General features: G+C 56.1%; 1 protein-coding gene and 1 long non-coding RNA gene across 12 annotated transcripts in view; one reads left to right on the top strand and one right to left on the bottom strand.

Moving 5' to 3' along the window:
* ICE1 (interactor of little elongation complex ELL subunit 1) overlaps positions 1-5,510 on the bottom strand; it is a 57,939-nt gene extending 52,429 nt beyond the window's left edge. For all 4 annotated transcript variants that reach the window (XM_058714870.1, XM_058714880.1, XM_058714951.1 and 1 more), the window contains exon 1: positions 5,198-5,510. In XM_058714870.1, coding sequence (XP_058570853.1) covers positions 5,198-5,281 — 84 coding nt within the window. In that variant the 5' untranslated portion in view covers positions 5,282-5,510. The remainder of the gene's footprint in view (positions 1-5,197) is intronic.
* A 183-nt stretch (positions 5,511-5,693) lies between these two features.
* Positions 5,694-17,453, top strand: LOC131503592 (uncharacterized). Of its 8 annotated transcripts, none has more exons than XR_009257481.1 (5): positions 5,694-11,072; positions 11,441-12,413; positions 12,714-13,320; positions 14,475-15,151; positions 16,587-17,453. It is a non-coding gene; the product is annotated as an uncharacterized LOC131503592 (long non-coding RNA). The 8 variants fall into 8 exon arrangements; XR_009257482.1 differs by having other exon boundaries at positions 14,472-15,151; XR_009257485.1 differs by lacking the exon at positions 14,475-15,151 and having other exon boundaries at positions 5,695-11,072.

Raw genomic sequence — 17,453 nt, 5'->3', positions numbered from 1 at the left:
GTGCTATTCTGGCGACTTTCTTGTACGTTCTAAGTTAAGTCGTTTTTTGTTTTTTTTTTTTCCCCAAAAGAAATGATTTTTAAAAATCACAGTAATCCATTAACCCCTAGGCTGGGGGTGATGTGGCTCGCTGCTCGCCTTGAATCCTCTCCAGGGTGCCACATCTCCGCCTCCTCGTCCTGGTCAACTTTTTATCAACTGCAATCATTTAAAGTCCACACTGATCTCCACCAGAGCGGAGCGTGTCTCCTGAGCGGTGAGCGAGGACCCCCCTGTGGACTCCTTGGCGTCGAGTGGCCGGGAACACAGCAGGAAGGTAGGGACGCCCCCCTCCAGCGCTGCTCCGGGTACTTCCCCGCCAGACCAGCTGAGTGGCTCCGCTTCCCGGGAAGGCAGGACAACGTGGCCCCCCTTCGGGCCACAACACTCTCCCCTCACTCTTTCTCCTTTCTCAGCTAAGAATCATCCTCAGACCTCAGTTCAGATTCACTTCCTGTAGGAAGCCGCCTTCCGCTGCCCCGCCCCTCGGTGCTCTCGGGGTACCCCGTGCATCCCCCAACGTGGTACCTGTTTCCTACACTTGCTCTGTGGTTTTCTCGCCATCTGTAACCTGAACTAGAACACGAGCCTCAAGCCCCTTCTGTCCATGACTGTATTCCAAACTCATACCATGACGTGCACGCACACACATTTGCTAAGCGACCGACAATGCTGGGAGTGTCCCTTGTAACACAACCACTTACAAGCCACTTCCAGTATGTCTAGGAGAGAACAGGTTTCAGGTTCTAAACCACAGGCAATTATCAGTGGCAGTCCAACACAAGTTTACATAAATCACAGGCTCGATTCTGCTCTGAGGACGGCCAGAGAGCATCTGTCCCACATCCAGTCCAGTGACACGAGCGCAAAAGGATCACCATGTGCTTTGGCCTCTCATCAGGGTTCCCAGGGTTAAATGGTTTTGCTCCGCAGGGAGCGGAACTGGTGGCAAGGGGGCCTCGCCTCCACCAGAACACAGCAGCCTGTGCCAGACCTAAAACAACCAGCTCAAGAAAGGTCACTGGCAACAGAGTAAGGACCCACGCTGGATCACGTGGTGTCTTACACTCAGGAACCCATACGCACCTTGGGCCAGAGCTCAGTGACAAACCATTATCACTACTGAGGGTGACAAGAAACAGGAGAGGAGGCACGAGACTACAAAACACAGAGGATGCAGAAGATGTGGTTAATCCGCACCCTGCGGGACGTAGCGCCGACCGCAGGGTACCACGAAAGAGAAAGACGGAGTGGGCAGGAGGAGGGGGGCAGGAGGGAAGATTTCCAGCGCAAGGACAGGACCGCGGGACTTAGGACAGACAGCCAGCTTCCCGCCACGGTCGGGAACCAAGGCCTAGCACCCGCCTCCCGCAGGGATGACACCTGCCTGCTTGCCCACGGTGTGCGAGATGCGGGGAGCTGTGCGACACTACACAGCAGGCCACCCTCTCTGTGCAGGGCACCCCCTTAGCTTCTCTGGCACAAGGCGGCCTCAAGTGTGGAACCCGCTGCGGTCCTGAGGCACCTCTCCAAAAGGTGACCCCGCTCAGGCTGTCAGATCCCTGCTCCCTGTTCTCCACGTTCTCCACCCTGACTTCACGGGCTCCCATTTCCCTGTGTCCTTCTGTCCCCTTCGGTCCACACTTGCCTTCCGTCAGCAGCTTTCCCTTCATGGACCCCTCACGACAGCACCTCGTCTCATGATTGCCGCAGAAGTTTCCAAAGTTTCCGTAAGTGATAGAGCGTACCCCTCCGGGCCACTTCTGTTTTCCTAGAAGTCCCCTGGGCACCTGGGGGCACCGTGTACCACACAAATCGCCACACACACCACGTGTGACTGCAGCTGGGCATCCCCAATCCCGCGGTCGTTCCAGAACCTCACTCCCACGTTTCCAACGTCTCTTCCGGCCGCGTTTCTACTTCCCTTCCCTCCACCAGTGCTCAGCTGCTCAGGTTTTACTCTCTGGTCTTCCAGTTCCCAGACCTGGGACCCGTCTCCTCTTTGTAGATTCTCACATTTAGACCTTTTTCTTCTTTGTTCCCATCCCTGGGAAGCTTCAGTTCCCCCAGGCTTTTGTTATCACTAATGTACCACAGCTGGTGGCACCCCCTCTAATCCAAGCAGCACATCACCACCTGCTATTTTTAGGGAAGACACGGCTACTACGCAGCAATCGTGCAAGACCTCGCTCTAGTCCCTAAGCTGAGAAAACTAACGCAGAACTGTAAGGTGGTGACCAACAAGATCTTCAATCGCCTGCCACAAACCTATTTTCCCAGCCTCACTTTGCAAAATCAAAGACTTGCTCGAGGCTCTACGCGTATCTGATCCTCCTCTTCCCCTAAAAAGACGTTCCAGGCAAAAACCCAAATGCAATGGAGTGTCCTGATTTAGGGAAGAGGTCTCCAAAAGCAGGCCCTGCTTTTGTGAATCAAGTTTCCCTGGAGCCCAAGCATGCCCGCTCCTTGCCTGCTGCCCCCACGGCACGTGCCCTGCGATGGCCAGGGGAGGAGCTGCCAACAGCCTGGATCCCGATGACCTTGCCCCCCACGGAACCAGTCTGCAGGCCCCTGGATTGAAGAGACTTCACAGGTCTCCTATTGCTGTTCTGAGACCCAAGAGTGGGAATGCGGCAAGGGCAGGAGAGGGGGAGTCCGCGGCAAGATTCAGCGAGAATCTCTAGGCCAGAGATCGCGCTGGGTCACACAGGCTGGCAGCAGTGGGGAAGAGCAAGGAGTGGGGGGAAACGAACGCTGGGTCAAGGGAATGGGTTGATAGACTGGATGCACAGGATGTGAGAGAAAGACAGGAACCAAGGATGACACTTAGTTTCCGGCCTACAAGACGAGAAAGCTACAGTTGCTACTTTCAACTACCAGAGGACAGGAACCAGCTCCTGAAGGAGGACCAAATCCACAGCTGAAAAGTGAAATTCACACCAGTTCTGCACAGAAGCCTCCAACAGCTCATTGTTCTTTCAGAGTAAAAGCCAAAATCCTTACGGTGGTCCAGAAGAGCCCCACAATCAGGCCCTCCTCATTCTGCCTTCATCAGACTCCCTGACTGCTAATAAACTCCACCCAAAACTCACAGGTTGAAATCTGATCCCCAATGTGACAGCGTTTGGAGGTGGGGTCTTGGGAGGTGTTTAGGTCATGAGGGCAGAGCCCTCAGGAATGGGATTAGTGCCCTTTCCAAAAGACCCCAGAAAGCTCCCTTCCCTTTACACGGGGTGAGGACACGGTGAGAAGACAGACAGACACAAACCAGGAACCAGAACCACGCCGCAGCCCCCCACCCCCCGCCCTGAGCCCTAAATCTGCCTGTGCTTTGATCTAAGACCTCCCAGTCAACAGAACTATGAGGAATGAACTCCCATTGTATTTTACGGCGTTTTGGTACGCAGCCTAGAAGGGGTATGACATCCACGTTCACTCCACTGCAGCAACACTGGCCTTCTCTTCCCAAGCACATCCAGCATGCTCCTGTGTCGGGCGTCCACACCTGATCTGCCTGCTGGACAGGACGCTCTCCTCCCAAGATGTCGACGGGCTTCGTTCTCTCACTCCCCTTGCTCAAATAGAACCTTCTCAGAGAGGCCTTCCCAGGGCTTCCTACGTAAATTCCACCAGCCAGTGGCCCCTTCCTGGCCCATTTGTTCTTTCTACCTCCTTTGCTTAATTTATCTCCAACGTATTTATTATTTTCTCATGTAACTTGTTTAATCTGTTCCCTCCCCCCACCTCCTAAAATAGAAGCTCAAGAAATCAAGAATGTATGCCTTTTTCCTCCTGCTGCCTAAAACACAGCAGGTTACCTATAAATAGTTTTGGATGAAACTGGCCCAAAGAATGCGGTTTATGAAAGATCCAAGAGACCTTCACTCAAGTTCCTGGGGTTTTGAGGGAAAATAAAAGCACATTATAGACACCTATCCAGCGCAGCAGCTGAGCTCAGAAATGATTTTCCTGCCAGTGCAGGACTCCCTTTCTCTCTCCCCTGCTCTCAACACTTAACATTTGGGATCATTTCACAGATAGCGCCCTTAAAAAAAAAGAAAAACAACAAGAAAACACCTTATCTTGATGGCCTATCTGGCCTACATTCTTCTCCGGTCTCATCCCAGCGGCCACTCTCCCCTCCACACTGTGCTCATGCCAAGCAGACACTGTTCTGCTCCCCAAAGACCCACTGCTCCCTCCCACCTCCGAACATCCCACCTGTTGACCCCTCCATGTTGACCCCTCCACGCAGGAAGGTCCTCTCCCGCTCTTCGGCTCAACATTCAGGTCTCCCTACCTCACCCCCTCAAAAACCCTCTGCCCCCACCACCGCCAAGAAGCAAGACCACCATTCCAACTCCTCCTTTTGTTTTCCTCCCAATCCTTAAAATCCTGTGAAGTCTTACTTGCACACACGAGTCTTACTTATAAAGGCAGGTCGTGTGTTCTGCTCACTATGTCCCTGGTGCCTAGAACACCAGGCAGAAGGCGTGACAACTTCATGACATCTAGTAGGTAGGGCAGGGAGGGGCCCCACTTTACCACTAATGGTGCTGACAGAAGTTAAGAGACCCTCGATATGAGACAGCTAAGAGGATCAGGTCGGACACAAGTGCCTGGGACCGTTTCTACTACCTCACAAGACTCGGGGCCAGACACTAGTAACTCCTCTCCTGTCACCGTAGAGAACAGTCCCTCCTGCTGTTAGAAACTTCCAGTACGTGCACACGCCTTTGATGAATGACACTCCCCGCCAACCAGCACGGCCTGCCTCCGGGCAAGAAATATTTCAAGATGAGCCAGAGCAGCCCCAAACCTCGTCCTCGGAGAGGCAGCGGCCCCGAGCATTTCGCCCATCACCCGTCGGCCCCGGGGAAGCCCTGAGACTGGGGGAGTGAAGCAAGGGGCCCCGCCAGCGCTCGCTCACGCTGCCCCCCGCTACCACCACCGCATCCCGGCCAACGAGTGCCGGGTTGCAAGCCTAAATAAAGCAAAGGAGGAGGTTCCCAATACAACTGCAGTAGAAAGGGGGGCGGGCAGGGGAGGAGGGGGAGCTTCCGCCGTGGAGCGGGCGCAGCGCGCGCGGCGGGACCCCCAGCCCCACGCCCCGGCCGGCCGAGCTCCTCCGCGCCCCCGGCCCGGGAAGGCGCCGCACCTGCTGCAGGGAGGCGCAGCCCTGACACCGCGAGAGGTCCGCCGCCGTCCCGGGCGCCGCCGAATGGGTCTCTCCCGGCATCATGGTGCCAACGCCGGGCCCGGTGGGCCCGCGCGCCTCAGGGACCCGCGGCCCGGGCCCTGTCCTCCCTCTGCTGACGCCGCCGGGGCCGCCGCCTGCCAGGCCGCTTCCCGCCGGGTCCGGGCGGGTCCATCCGTGCACAGAGGTCCCCGTGGAGCTGGCGAAGGGCTCTCCCAACCGGAGCCGCCTCGGGCACTAGAGAGAAACGCGACCCGGCGCGGCCCCCGAGCGCGACAGCGCCCAGCCAGGACCCCGCCCCGCCCTAGCTCGCCCCGCCCCTCTCCGCGGCTTGGGGCTGCCCGCGGCGCCGCCTGAGCAAATTAGGGAGCGGAGCCGAGCCGAGGCGGCGGGAGAGGCGCCCACAAAGGAAAAGTCAGGGAGAGCAGAGGCATCGGAGTGCACCCCTTGCGCTGAGTAGGGGGTTAATCTTTTATTGCCGGCTGGCTGTGTGGCAGGTTCCCGTAGACACCTACAGCCCTCAGCGAGGGGGCGGTGACCCCCTTGATGACGTCACTCAGGCGCCTGCAGCAATGGAAGGTCCCGCGCCGGGACGGGCAGGTGTGCGATTTGGAACTGGAGGGAACCGCTCTGTCCGAGCCCGGCCGGGTACCCGGAGGGGAAGGACGGACTACGCTTCCCGACGCCCCGTGCGGCGGACGACCCCGGGCGAGTCCTCCCGCCGTGGCGCGGCCTTCGCGACAGCGGCCGCTCCTTCCTGCGGGACCGTGGTTCTTCCCGGCAGCTGGCCGCGCTTGCGGCGGTCGGTCGGTCTCTCTGCCAGGCCCTCCCTGCGGCCCGAAGCCCTGGCTGGGGCGCAGCCGGTGACCCCAGTCACGGACGGTAGCAGGCCGCTCCCAAATCTCAAGTCTATACCCCTTGAGAGGGGAAAAAACAAAACTCCTCCCCCTGGCCGCAATTCCTGGGTGAATTCGGGCCCTGGTCCTCGGCTTGGACCGCAGGTCTTCACCTTATCCCCCGGCAGCAGAATTCTCTCCTTAACGATCCCAGCTCGTTGCCGTATCACTGCCTGGCTCAGAAACTTCCCGCGGCTTCCCAACGTCCAAATTCTTAGCATTCGATACGAGCATTGTATGTGCTACCTAGACACCCAGACTTCACGGGCTTTTTCCAAAATGTTCAGTACGGACACTGCGACGGGAAACGGCCCTCCCCAGAGAGCAGTCTGGTTCCTCTACAAATACCGCACCCCTGCCCCTTCTTACACAATCTGTGGCTGCCACTTGCTGTGGAGCAAGGGACCAGGGCTCCGGACCTGACAGCCAGATTTCCTGTCGTTGACACCTAAGGCGGCCCAGTACCTGACGGATCCATTTACCCCTGAGCGGAAAACAAGACGAGCAGCAGTGCAGCGGGAAGCAGATGTACCTCGGAAGACCGTCGTGTGACCCATTAGAGAAAGGGGAGAGCAGACTATGTCTGCGTCCTGATGACTTTCCATCTCTGGCTTCTGATCCAGACAAACGTGTCTTAACAGTAACTTCCCTTTTATTTAAGGTTTCCCAAGTGAGTGTTTTTTTCCCAGGTTATTTGAGTGGAAGAGGCACCAGCTTACCCTCCAGCCTTATCTCCCTCTACATTGCCCTCCACACCCACAGTGCACCTGCTGTTGCTGGAACTCAGAACGCTCACTGCTGCCTTTCTGCCTTTGTCTTTTGGCCCGTTTCTACCCCTTGCCTGGAACACCTTCCTCCCAGGGCTACTGGTTGTCATCCACCAAGTAATCCTTCCAGGTCCCACATTTTATTCCACAACCTGAAGTGACACCTACCTTCTTTTCTGCCCTTTAGCACCGACTGATCTTTTGTTGTTGTTTTTTAATTTCTTAAACGTTTATTTATTTTTGAGAGAGACAGAGCACGAGCAGAGGAGGGTCAGAGAGAGAGGGAGACACAGAATCCGAAGCAAACTCCAGGCTCCGAACTGTCCGCACAGAGCCTGACGCCCGACGTGGGGCTCGAACTCACGAACCGCCAGATCATGACCTGAGCTGAAGTTGCTCAACCGACTGAGCCACCCAGGCGCCCCCTGACTGATCTTTTTGTAACCCCGCATTTAGACTTGGATTACAGTGATTGTCACGTCTTCTGAAACCTCTCAGTTTTCCTCATAAACCTCGTGAAGTGCTGTACACAGTAGGTACTCAGTGAATGTCAGAGTGAATCAAATTTGCTGCAACTAATTGAAGGTAAAAAAAAAAAAAAATAAGCATTTAACATTCAAAACTGAATGCGCATTTTCTCCTTTTCTCAAACCATTCCTGAAGACGTTCAAAGAAACAAACGTTTTGTTCGTATAACGTAGGGTAGACAAACTCTACAAAGGGCCACATAATAACTATTTTAGGCTTTTGGGGGCCACGTAGATCTACTGCGTATTTGTCATTATTTTTTGGTTTTTAAAGAATCATTTAAAAATGTAAAACTTGGGGTGTTTGGCTGGCTTAGTCCATGAAGCATGCGACTCTTGATCTTGGGGTCATGAGTTCAAGCCCCAGGTCATGTACAGAGATTACTTAAAAATATATATTTTGAGGCACCTGGTGGCTCAGCTGGTTAAGCATGTGACTTTGGCCTAGATCATGATCTCGGCATTCGTGAGTTCCAGCCCCGTGTGGGACTCTGTGCTGACAGCTCAAAGTCTTAACCTGCTTTGGATTCTGTGTCTCCCTCTCTCGCTGCCCCTCCCCCTCTCACGCTCTGTCTCCCTCTCTCTCTCTCTCTCAAAAATAAACATGAAAAAAAAAATAAATTAAGGCTTTTAAAAAAAATGTAAAACTCATTCTTACCTTGCAAGCTGAACAAAACCACATGTTATACGTGGTGATGGAAACTGATGTAGGGCCACTGATTGAGGAATGCCGAAAATTACATTTTTCCTCTTTCCCCCATTTCCCACAGCCACACCTGTCTCATTGTTGTCATGGAAAAAAGCCAGCAAACGTCTACACTACAGAAAGTGGCGAGCAGTGAATTTGGAACCACATACCTGCCTTTAAATTGTCAAGTGAGTGGCCTATTTGAGCCGGTGTTTTCTTATAAAGGATTACCTGTCATTTAGGGGAAAAGCAACCAGGACAGATCCAAATCCATAGGATCTATGAAGCAGAGAGTAGTTAGTAACAAGTTATCGATGGTATCCATTTCGGAAAACAAATATGTCTTTAGCTTACTTGTAGAAACCTAATTTGTGGTCTCTTGGGTTTGGTTTTGTTTTTTTTTTTAATCATTTTTTCATACCAAATTTACAAGAAAAACATTGCATTTTTCTGTCCAAGCGTCCTCAGGCCTGGAGGGATGTCTAGATTCTGGCTTCTGATGTGGGGGCTCCCTTGTACATGTGGAGCCCAGTCGGTTGTTTAGAGGAACTGACTCAAAGGCTCAGTTCTTGCCTCACGACCTCCCGGATACTCAGTAACGTCTCCAAACTAAAGCTTTAGAATGTAACATAATTCGGAGGTTAGTTACACTGATGACTTAATTCATTAATGTAGTCTTCCCCTGAAATGGTTAATAGATTTGGTCTAGAAGCCAAGGAGATTTTTATCATATGAACTCAAAACAGAAAGATACTTGTTCTTTGCAAGTTCCTATGTTTTGCTTTACGAAGAGCTATTCCTTCATCTTATGTGCTTCTGCATAATAAAAATAAACCACATTATGTCTTTTAAAATCCCTGGGTATGTTTCATGGAGTGGTTTCCAGCTCTGACAGTTTATAATTCAGACAGCATCTGATGAAGTTAATTTCTGGACCTGTGATGTCATGCTAACAAATGGCCACCAGATGTCAGTCTTTCCTTGTGTTTTTAGACACAAATGGACTTTGGAACCACATTTAAGGTTCTATTTGTGTGGCATCCTCAGCGGAAGGCACTTTTCAGGGAGCATCTGCCCCCTCACAGTCCACCACGCATGGTCCTAAGCTCCCTTTGCTCCGGTGTCACTTACGTCCTGGGTTACGGCAGTGACTTGTCCCCACGGGCCACTACTCGGCCCTGGGCCCTCGCTTAGAGCCCAGCTCCCACCCTCGAAGTGATGCAGAGTTGGGGGGAAACGCGGCCGCTTTCTGGAAGATGGAGCTTGCTCAGAAAGCCGAAGAACCCATTTTTCAAGACAAGCATCATTGGGAGGAGAATGCAGAACCCATGTGAGTGTTAATGATGAAGCATGACTTTAAAGGACTTTCACGCTTGTATAATCCTTTCCACGGGAGTTCAGGCTCACTCCCCTCGTGGGGTGTTCTGTGAACACCAGGCAGCAGTAAACCGTTTGTCCTGAGTCGCTTCTGGGGATTTGCAGAGGGAGGTTGCGGTCTCGGGGGCAAGGGAGAGAGGCTTCCCTCAGGGAGGGCTGGTGGGCGGGGTGCGACCCACCCACCCCAAAGGAGAGGGAGGGAGGGTGGGAGGGGGCTGTGGGATGGCCCACCCCAAGCCAGGCACATGCCCTGGTATGATTCCAAGGGGACCCACTCCTGAGGCTGTGGGAAGTGGGGCGCGCGGGGAGTGAGCCGCGCTTTCGCGGGCGGGGGACAAAAGGTGAGGGTTTTCTGCCCACTGGATATCGTGGGCCTCTTGGTGGAAGCCGCCGGGGACCCAGAGGGTGGCCCGAGGGAGGCGAGCTGCCTGGCAGGTGTTCCCAATGCCACGGCCAAGGCAGAGTGGAAAGCAGGCAGCTGGACGTCCAACGTGGCTCCTCCGCCACCATCAGAAGCACTGCCGCTGGGAAGGGTCCGCTTGGGCCCCCTCCTGGGTCTTGTACCAGCCGCAGACCACGGCAGGGCAGCGGCCCAACAGCGTCAGGTTTTCCGAGGCATTCGAGAACTCCCTGGCCCCCCGGCCCCTGGCGTGCAACTACCTTCTCCCGGTTGACTGTCAGCTGCAGGGGCCTGGCCCAGAAGACCCTCTGTGCTCCTCACTTGTCCCCCCAGGGAGCAGAGAGGAGCCCCAGGGCACTGAGGGGTAGGGAGCTCCCGCCTCCCAGCCCCACCCCTCCTCCCCTGCTACCCGCCCTGCGGTACTGGGACCCTTGAGCTGGGCCTGCTGGGCTCCTGCTGCTGGGGACCCGCAGACTCTGCCCAGAGGCTGCTCCTCAGCAGTGGGAGGAGGGAGAAGGGCCTGGGCCTCCCTTTTCATACTGGCGGATTCCAGGCCCTGTCAGTGTCTCTGCCTCGCTTTGCCCTGGGCCACATCTGAGTCCTCGGAGAGTCCCTTCCCAGACCCACAGGGCCCCTCCTCCCACATCTGAACCTGAGCTCCAGGGGACGTCCTCCAGGCGTCCGTTCTTGCAGGTTCTGTCCTTTGCCCGAGGTCGCCTGCAGCCTGCGGGGTGGCAGGTGCCTCTGGCAGCACCGAGGTCCCCGTCCTGAAAGGAGGGGACTGCCCCCCCCCCCCAAAGCCTGCTTGTCCACATCACACTCTGACCCCGAGCTGAGCAGCCTGTGAACCCAAGTCACCGCAGAACCAACCACGAGGGACCGTACCTTCTCTGCCTGGAGGGCCCAGGCCCTGGCTGCAGCAGAGAAAAAGGCTGCCAGGCCTCCCCCCTCCCCCACCCGGCCTGGCCTCCCCCTCCCCCAGCCTCCCTGGGGCATCCCAGCACAGGCTAGAGCTTCGCCTGTGGGAGAAGTCAAGCCCAAGACAGGAGGTGAGCGGCCAGCAAGCTGTGCTGGGCTTCGTGTGGACGGAGACGCCTGCGAGGCCACGGGCCCAACAGGGGGTCCAGGGTACCAGGGGCCCCAGACAGCCCGCGCCGCGGGGACCGGCGACAGAGAGCTCGGTCAGTGGAGTGGCTTCGCGTCGGCTCTGCCCAGCGTTGTTCTTGCTCACCTGCTGCACTTGTGCGGACCCTGCGGTCACCGCCCTCCCTCCTCCGCCCCCCCCCCCACCCCGTGCTGTGCCTCCAAGGGGGCTCCAGGCACCTGGCTGTGCGGCCTGCACAGGACGCCCCTCTGGGCCGCCACTGAGGGGCGGTGCTGGGCGTCCCGGTGGCGGCTCCTCCCCTGGGAGTCTCCTTGGTGCTGCTGGGCAGGCCTGGTGGCTCGTCCCCTCCTTGTCTTATTTGGCTGTCCTCCCCGCTCAACCCCCTCGCCTCCCCACACGGCCGATCACCTGCGGGCCTGCTGGTGCCACGTCCCCGCTGTCCAGCTCCCCTCCACGGCCGCCACTACCGTCCGGGGACCGGCAGCCCCTGGACGGCCCAGGAGCCCCCCACAGCCAGCTCCCGCCCTTCACCCCCAGCCGAGATCGGTGTCCAGCTGTCCATGAGGACGACACTGCCGACAGGAGAGAGGCGGACAGGCTCTGGATCGATGCACCGTCTCCCTCTCTGCCAGAAACAGGATTTGGACTCCTCTCCACCGTCGCCAAGGCTCCCCGGGCTCCGGTCCACGGAGCTTCGTGCCACGTGACCCCACAGTCCTCCAGATCTGGCCGGCCCTCTGCCTCACCCGGTCTCAGCCCAGATGTTACCTGCTCAGACCTTCCAGGCCCCTGTGCCCCCCCCCCCCAACACGGCTCCTGCGTTTTCCTTCCCCACAGTAGCCCCGTTCTCCCAGGAGGAAGATGAATGTGAGATGTGAAGGGGCCTCGCTGTGTCCACGCCGGGCCTTGTCCGCTGTCCTCCCTGGACGGGGGGCGGAGGGGCAGCCGCCCCCCCAGCCCCTCTCCGCCTCCCCCGGCTCTTCTCCGTCTTCGGCGCTTCCTGCAACTGTACCTTAGCAGGGGCCTCTTCCCTGCTCACCTGCAGGTGCCCTGAGACCAGACCCAGAGACCACGCTTCGTCCACCTTCTTTCTTCCCTTCCCTGGCACTCGTTCATCACGCGGCAAACGTCACCGAATGACCGCATGCACCAGGCACACGGCGCCTCGGAGAGGGGAGGCCGGACACGGCCCTGCCCTCGGGCCGCTCGCTCCCCGGCTTCCTGCGCAGCCCCTTTGTCTGCCTGGACCCTCCTCAGCGACTCGCTCCTTACAGGCGCCCGCACCGCAGGCCCAGCCAGCTTCCAGCACCTTCCAGCGCCAAGACCTGCTACGCAATTTGCGTGGCCCAGTGCAAGATGAAAATGCCAGGCCCTGTGTTCAAACGTACTGAGGCTTCGAAGGCACCGACAGCAAAGCGTGAGAACGAGAGCAGAGGGGGCACCGCACGTCCAGGGAAGCTCCCTGCCAGCGGCCTCCTGGCCACACCCCTCCTGGCCCCCTCACCTGCAGGACCAGGCCTCCTCCCAGTCCAGAGTCACAGAGTCACCCCACCCTCGCCCTCAGACTCTGCACACTGAAGGGGCGCTTTGCCTCTAATGGCCCGGCCCTCCCTGTTCTCGGCACATCCATCCGGCCGGTCCACGGGCACCGACCCATATCACCCTCACCAAACTCGGATTCCGGGTCTCACATTGCCCTTTCCGTCTGTCCGTCCAGGCCCTTCGTGATTCCGGTTACACAGGAGCTCTCCTGCCCGCCCACGCTGGATGTCTGTCCTCTCTCCTGGGGCCATGGACATAAGACCCGAGGGAGCCCTGGGACACCTGCCGAGTGACCCCAAGAGGAGCCTGAGAATGGAATGTTCCTAAGAGGGAACGCTGGGGGAAAGGCGGCTTTGGGAGCAGCTGACCTCACAGGATTTTTAGGCAGATGGAGTGACCACGTGTGACCTGGGGGACAACGGACTCGATATCAAGGGGGTCAGACCTAGAGGGTGGGGGATTCTGGGCAAACACTTGGCAGGACTCTTGAGGACAACGCAGAGATGAGCATGCAAGCCAGAAGGCGGGGCCTGGCCGAGCAGAGGGTCAGAGCCTGGCCAACGCTGGGTCAGGAGAGACTGTCACGATGGGAGGCAGCTACTGTCACGGGGCTCTGGTCCCCACCACAGCACACCTGCCACCAGGCCTCCTCCGGGATGCCTCCTTGAGGAGGGCTCTCACTCCCAGAGAAAACGGACCTGCGCCAGAGTGAGAGCCGAGGCCTGGTGAAGGGGTCTCTGCTCCGAGGAGGTCCCCCAGGGCGTTTCCACATCAGACGCCTGGTAAAGAATCTTCCAGCCTTACCACCTCGGGGCTGAGAGGGTGGGTCCCTGCATTGGGGTGACAGGAGCAAGGCAGGCGTCACAGGGATCCCTGCTCACCGATGCCCTTGCTAAGGCTGTCCGCTGCCTTAGTACCTGCCTGCTGGTTTGGATCTGATCCCCTGGTCCTTCTAGGTAAGTCTGAAGGAGGGGGTCTCTAAGGGGCGCTGTCCAGGGAAGGCTGTGCTCCTTCAAGGACGGACTCCCTTGTGGGAGTCCCAGCTGCTGAGTTGCCCAGAACCCAGGGCAGCTGTCGCCTGCCAGCTGCACTGCCCACCCTCTCCCCCTGCCGCGGCCCTGGAGGTCCCTCCCCGGGGGTCTGGTGCCACCTCCCTACGTCCGGCACAGAGGCTAAGCCCTCTGCTGACCTCTGGCCGTGGGCCTCACAGGGTGCCAGACGTTCTGTTGTAGGGTTCCTCAGAGACCGCTCTGATTTTCCATCCCTCTCCGCGTGGGGGCCCCCGTGCCGTCCCCTCACCCGCTTCCACCGTGCGCCCTCCCAGCCCTGTGGGTTCAGGTCCCACGGCCTCCGCCCATGCGCCCACATCCTCATGGCCCCGAGCACCTGCTCTGGAACTGGTCTGTTCCTGTACTGCCTGACGTTTCCTGGGCTCCTCTCCCTTAGCACCCCTACCTTGCTTACCATCATCCACGGGACTGCCTGAGGTCTGGTGAGCCCTATTCAAGGTCTGGCACGACCTAGCCCCCTGGTGTCTTCAGTCCCACGCGGGCAAGTATTGTCACAGATTTGTGTGCTTGGTGTAGGGGGTTTCCACTGGGCTCTGCTAGGGGGCCTGAGGCTGGGGGCTACTCCGAGCGGGTCTCCTGGGTCTCCGGCCGGGGCGATCCTATGCCCTGTGCACCGTCCCCCACGTCTCACGCCAGCCTCCAGGAACGCCTGGCCCAGTCCTGTGGTCGTCGTAGCTGTCTCCGGACTTGCCCCACGACCTGGGGCAGAGGTGGGGGTGGGGGGGGGGGGAAGGCACAGAAGCTCCCTGGTGGGGAACTGCCACTCTACATCTAAGCAGTGGCTTTTGAGATGTTCTCGGTGGCTGGAAGAGGGCCATTGGAGTCAAGGGAAAGGCTTTTTTTTTTTTTTTTTTTTTCTGGAGAAGGAGTGAAGAAGCAGTCATCACCAAAGAGTTGTTGAAAGGATCAATGAGCACATGAATATGTGGATATTCATCTGAATAAAAGTATAACCTTGTGAGATTAAACACCGGGAGCTCCGGCAATCACACTCCTTGGTATTTAAACAAATGACTTGAAGACGTATATCCATGAGAAAGCCTGCACACATGTTTACAGCAACTTTATTACAAATTGTCAAAACTTGGAGGTAACCAAGATGTCCCTCAGTAGGCGAGTAGATAAACCGGGGTCCATCCAGACAGTGGAATATTATTCGGCACTAAAAAGAACTGAGCTGTTGAGCCGTGAAAAGACAGAGAAGAATCTTAAATGCGTATTTTTAATTTTATTTTTTTAAGTTTATTTATTTATTTTGAGAGAGAAGGACATGATCGGGAAGGGGGCAGAGAGAGACGGAGACAGAGAATCCCAAGCGGGCTCCGTGCTGTCAGCACAGAGCCTGACGTGGGGCTCGAACTTACACATTGTGAGATTGTGACCTGCGCCGTAATGAAGAACAGGACACTTAACCAGCTGAGCCGCCCGGGCACCCCAAATGCATATTTTTCAATGACGGAAGCCAATCTGAAAAGGCTACATGTTGCAGGACTCCAACTCTGTGAACTTCTGGACAAGGCAAGACCGTGAAGACAGTAAAGGGGTCAGTGGCTGTCACAGCCTGGGGGAGGGGGGGCTGCGTAGATAGAGCGCAGAGGATCTTGAGGGCAGTGAAACAACTCTGTGTGCTGCTGTAACGACACATACACATCATCCATACGTGCATGAAAATCCATACAGTGTGCGACACCAGGAGTGGACCCTAACGCTCCCCATGGACGGGGTGTGAGGATGTGTCCGTGCGGGCTCATCAGCTGTAACAGACTTACCACCCGGATGCTGACGATGTCGGAGGCTAAGCACAGTGCGGGGGGCAGGGGCACGCGGGAACCCTGTACCTTCCGCTCTATTTTCCTGCGAACCTAAAGATGCTCTAAAGAGTAAAGTCTATTAAAAAAAAAAAAAAAAAGAACAAAAAGTTGCAGGTGCTGGAGGTGACAATAGAGAGTCTCCAAGTCAGAAGTGAATTTGGCACGTCGAAGCATCAGAAACCAGCTCAGAGTCTGAAGTGTAGGGAGTGGGAAGCCACTTACTGGAGTTGATTGCTTGGAGGGCAGGGTAGCACCTGCTGATGCCACCAGGGTCTTGGAAACCAGGGTAGACATGTTTTACACTCTAGGTGCAAGGAGCCGCCATAAAGAGTTTTCAGACATGGGGGTGGCATTCTCGGATTTGCATGAAAACCTTTGGTTCCAGCTGCCTTCTGGAAATAGACTTGGGAGCCTGGGTGTCGTCTCCCCAGTTGGGAAGGAAGAGTTGGTGCTGGGTAGGTAGGAAGTCAAGGATGTGTTGATTCAATGACGTATGCAGCCTAAAAGAGGTTTACTTTTTTTCGGGAAAAACACACAACACAAAACTCTCTGGACCCCAGAGTGACAAAGAGCTTTTTTGAAAAGCAGTGTTTTGAGTTTCTAGGTGGTCTTGAGAAGCCACGGGTCTCAAAACTTCCTTATTTCTGAAACTGATGATTCAGATTGTGAGTTGGAATGGTGTTATTCTAAGATCGTGAGAATATAGTACATTCTGTAAATTATCCAGGCAAAAAATTATTGCCAAGAAGGGGGTGGTGGCGAAAGTGTCTTTCATTTAGAATAAGTGTGTAGCAATTGTTTGAATTTTAGATAAAATGATACCAAACATCTTCGGCCAGAAATTTTCCTTTGGGCTCATCTTCAAACCCTGCCATGAAGAAAAATGGTGCTGACTTGAACAGTGCATTCCAGATGTGTAGCGACTGCTCCAAGAGTTGGAGACCATATACCAGAATAAAAAAAAAAAATAGCTTAATGTTCTTTATCGAAAGAAAGATAGGGAAGTATGACCCCCAAATGTCTCTTGGATACATCCTGTTGAACTTGCGGCTATACTCTGCATTTCTATTTAAGAAGAGATTTCGGATCCAGTAAGGCATTTTATGGTTGATGAGGGGAAAACTTAAATCTCTATTTAAACACCACTCTCTTTCTTCCCTTCTGCAGAGAAGATGGAATTACTTCTCATTTGCATGAAGAATAAACAAATCCATCACGTTGGGTGGGAGCATCGGGTGTCCTCACGGCGGTGCAGAATCTTCCGTGCGCGATGGTGTGTGTAGACCCTGAGCTGGCAAAGGAGTTCCTAGGGCACATTTGGCACGTGGGCACTTCAAGTCCATTGGACACTCTCGCAAATGTGACTTCCCAGAGGTCCAAGGTTGAGGCGGTGTTTCTGTCATTTTATTCCAACTGCGTCACGCGGAAGTTAATTTCCAGGAAGCAGCCACCCGCATGGGAAGGCTGCCGGGCAGGGGCCAGCAGGGAGCTGTCGCCCTGGCCTGTGGAGCTGGCAGGCAGGACGGAGATGCTGGGTTTCTGCGGCTGCAGCCTGCTGTCTGGGCCCTCACGGCCTGCACCCAGAGGTGGCTTTCTGGTGCCCAGGATGCAGCTAAGGGTGCGTGTTCGCGGGGACATGGCTAAGGCTGCGCGTTCCTAAAGCAGGCTTCCCGCAGCGGCCTCCCCAGGCCTCCCCTTCCTGCCCCGGGTAGGGGACGTAGCTCTACAGAAGGCCTTCCAGACTCATTCTTGGAGCCTGGGGCACAGACCACTCCTCCCTTGGACGCTGTTGGCAGCACACAATTCTTTGCAGGAGATCTCTTCCTGCTTGAAATAGCTAGTGGGGCACCTGGGTGGCTCAGTCGGTTAAGCGTCGGACTTTGCCTCAGGTCGTGATCTCATGGTTGGTGAGTTCGAGCCCCGCGTCGGGCTCTGTGCTGACAGCTCAGCTCCTGGAGCCTGCCTCGGATTCTCTCTCTCTCTCTCTCTCTCTCTCTCAGCCTGTCCCTGCTTATTCTCTGTCTCTTAAAAAGA

Source organism: Neofelis nebulosa, chromosome 1 (genome assembly GCF_028018385.1).
Source record: "Neofelis nebulosa isolate mNeoNeb1 chromosome 1, mNeoNeb1.pri, whole genome shotgun sequence".
Taxonomy (NCBI): domain Eukaryota; kingdom Metazoa; phylum Chordata; class Mammalia; order Carnivora; family Felidae; genus Neofelis; species Neofelis nebulosa.
The sequence above is the reverse complement of the archived record's forward strand: the minus strand, read 5'-3'. Positions and strand labels throughout refer to the sequence as shown.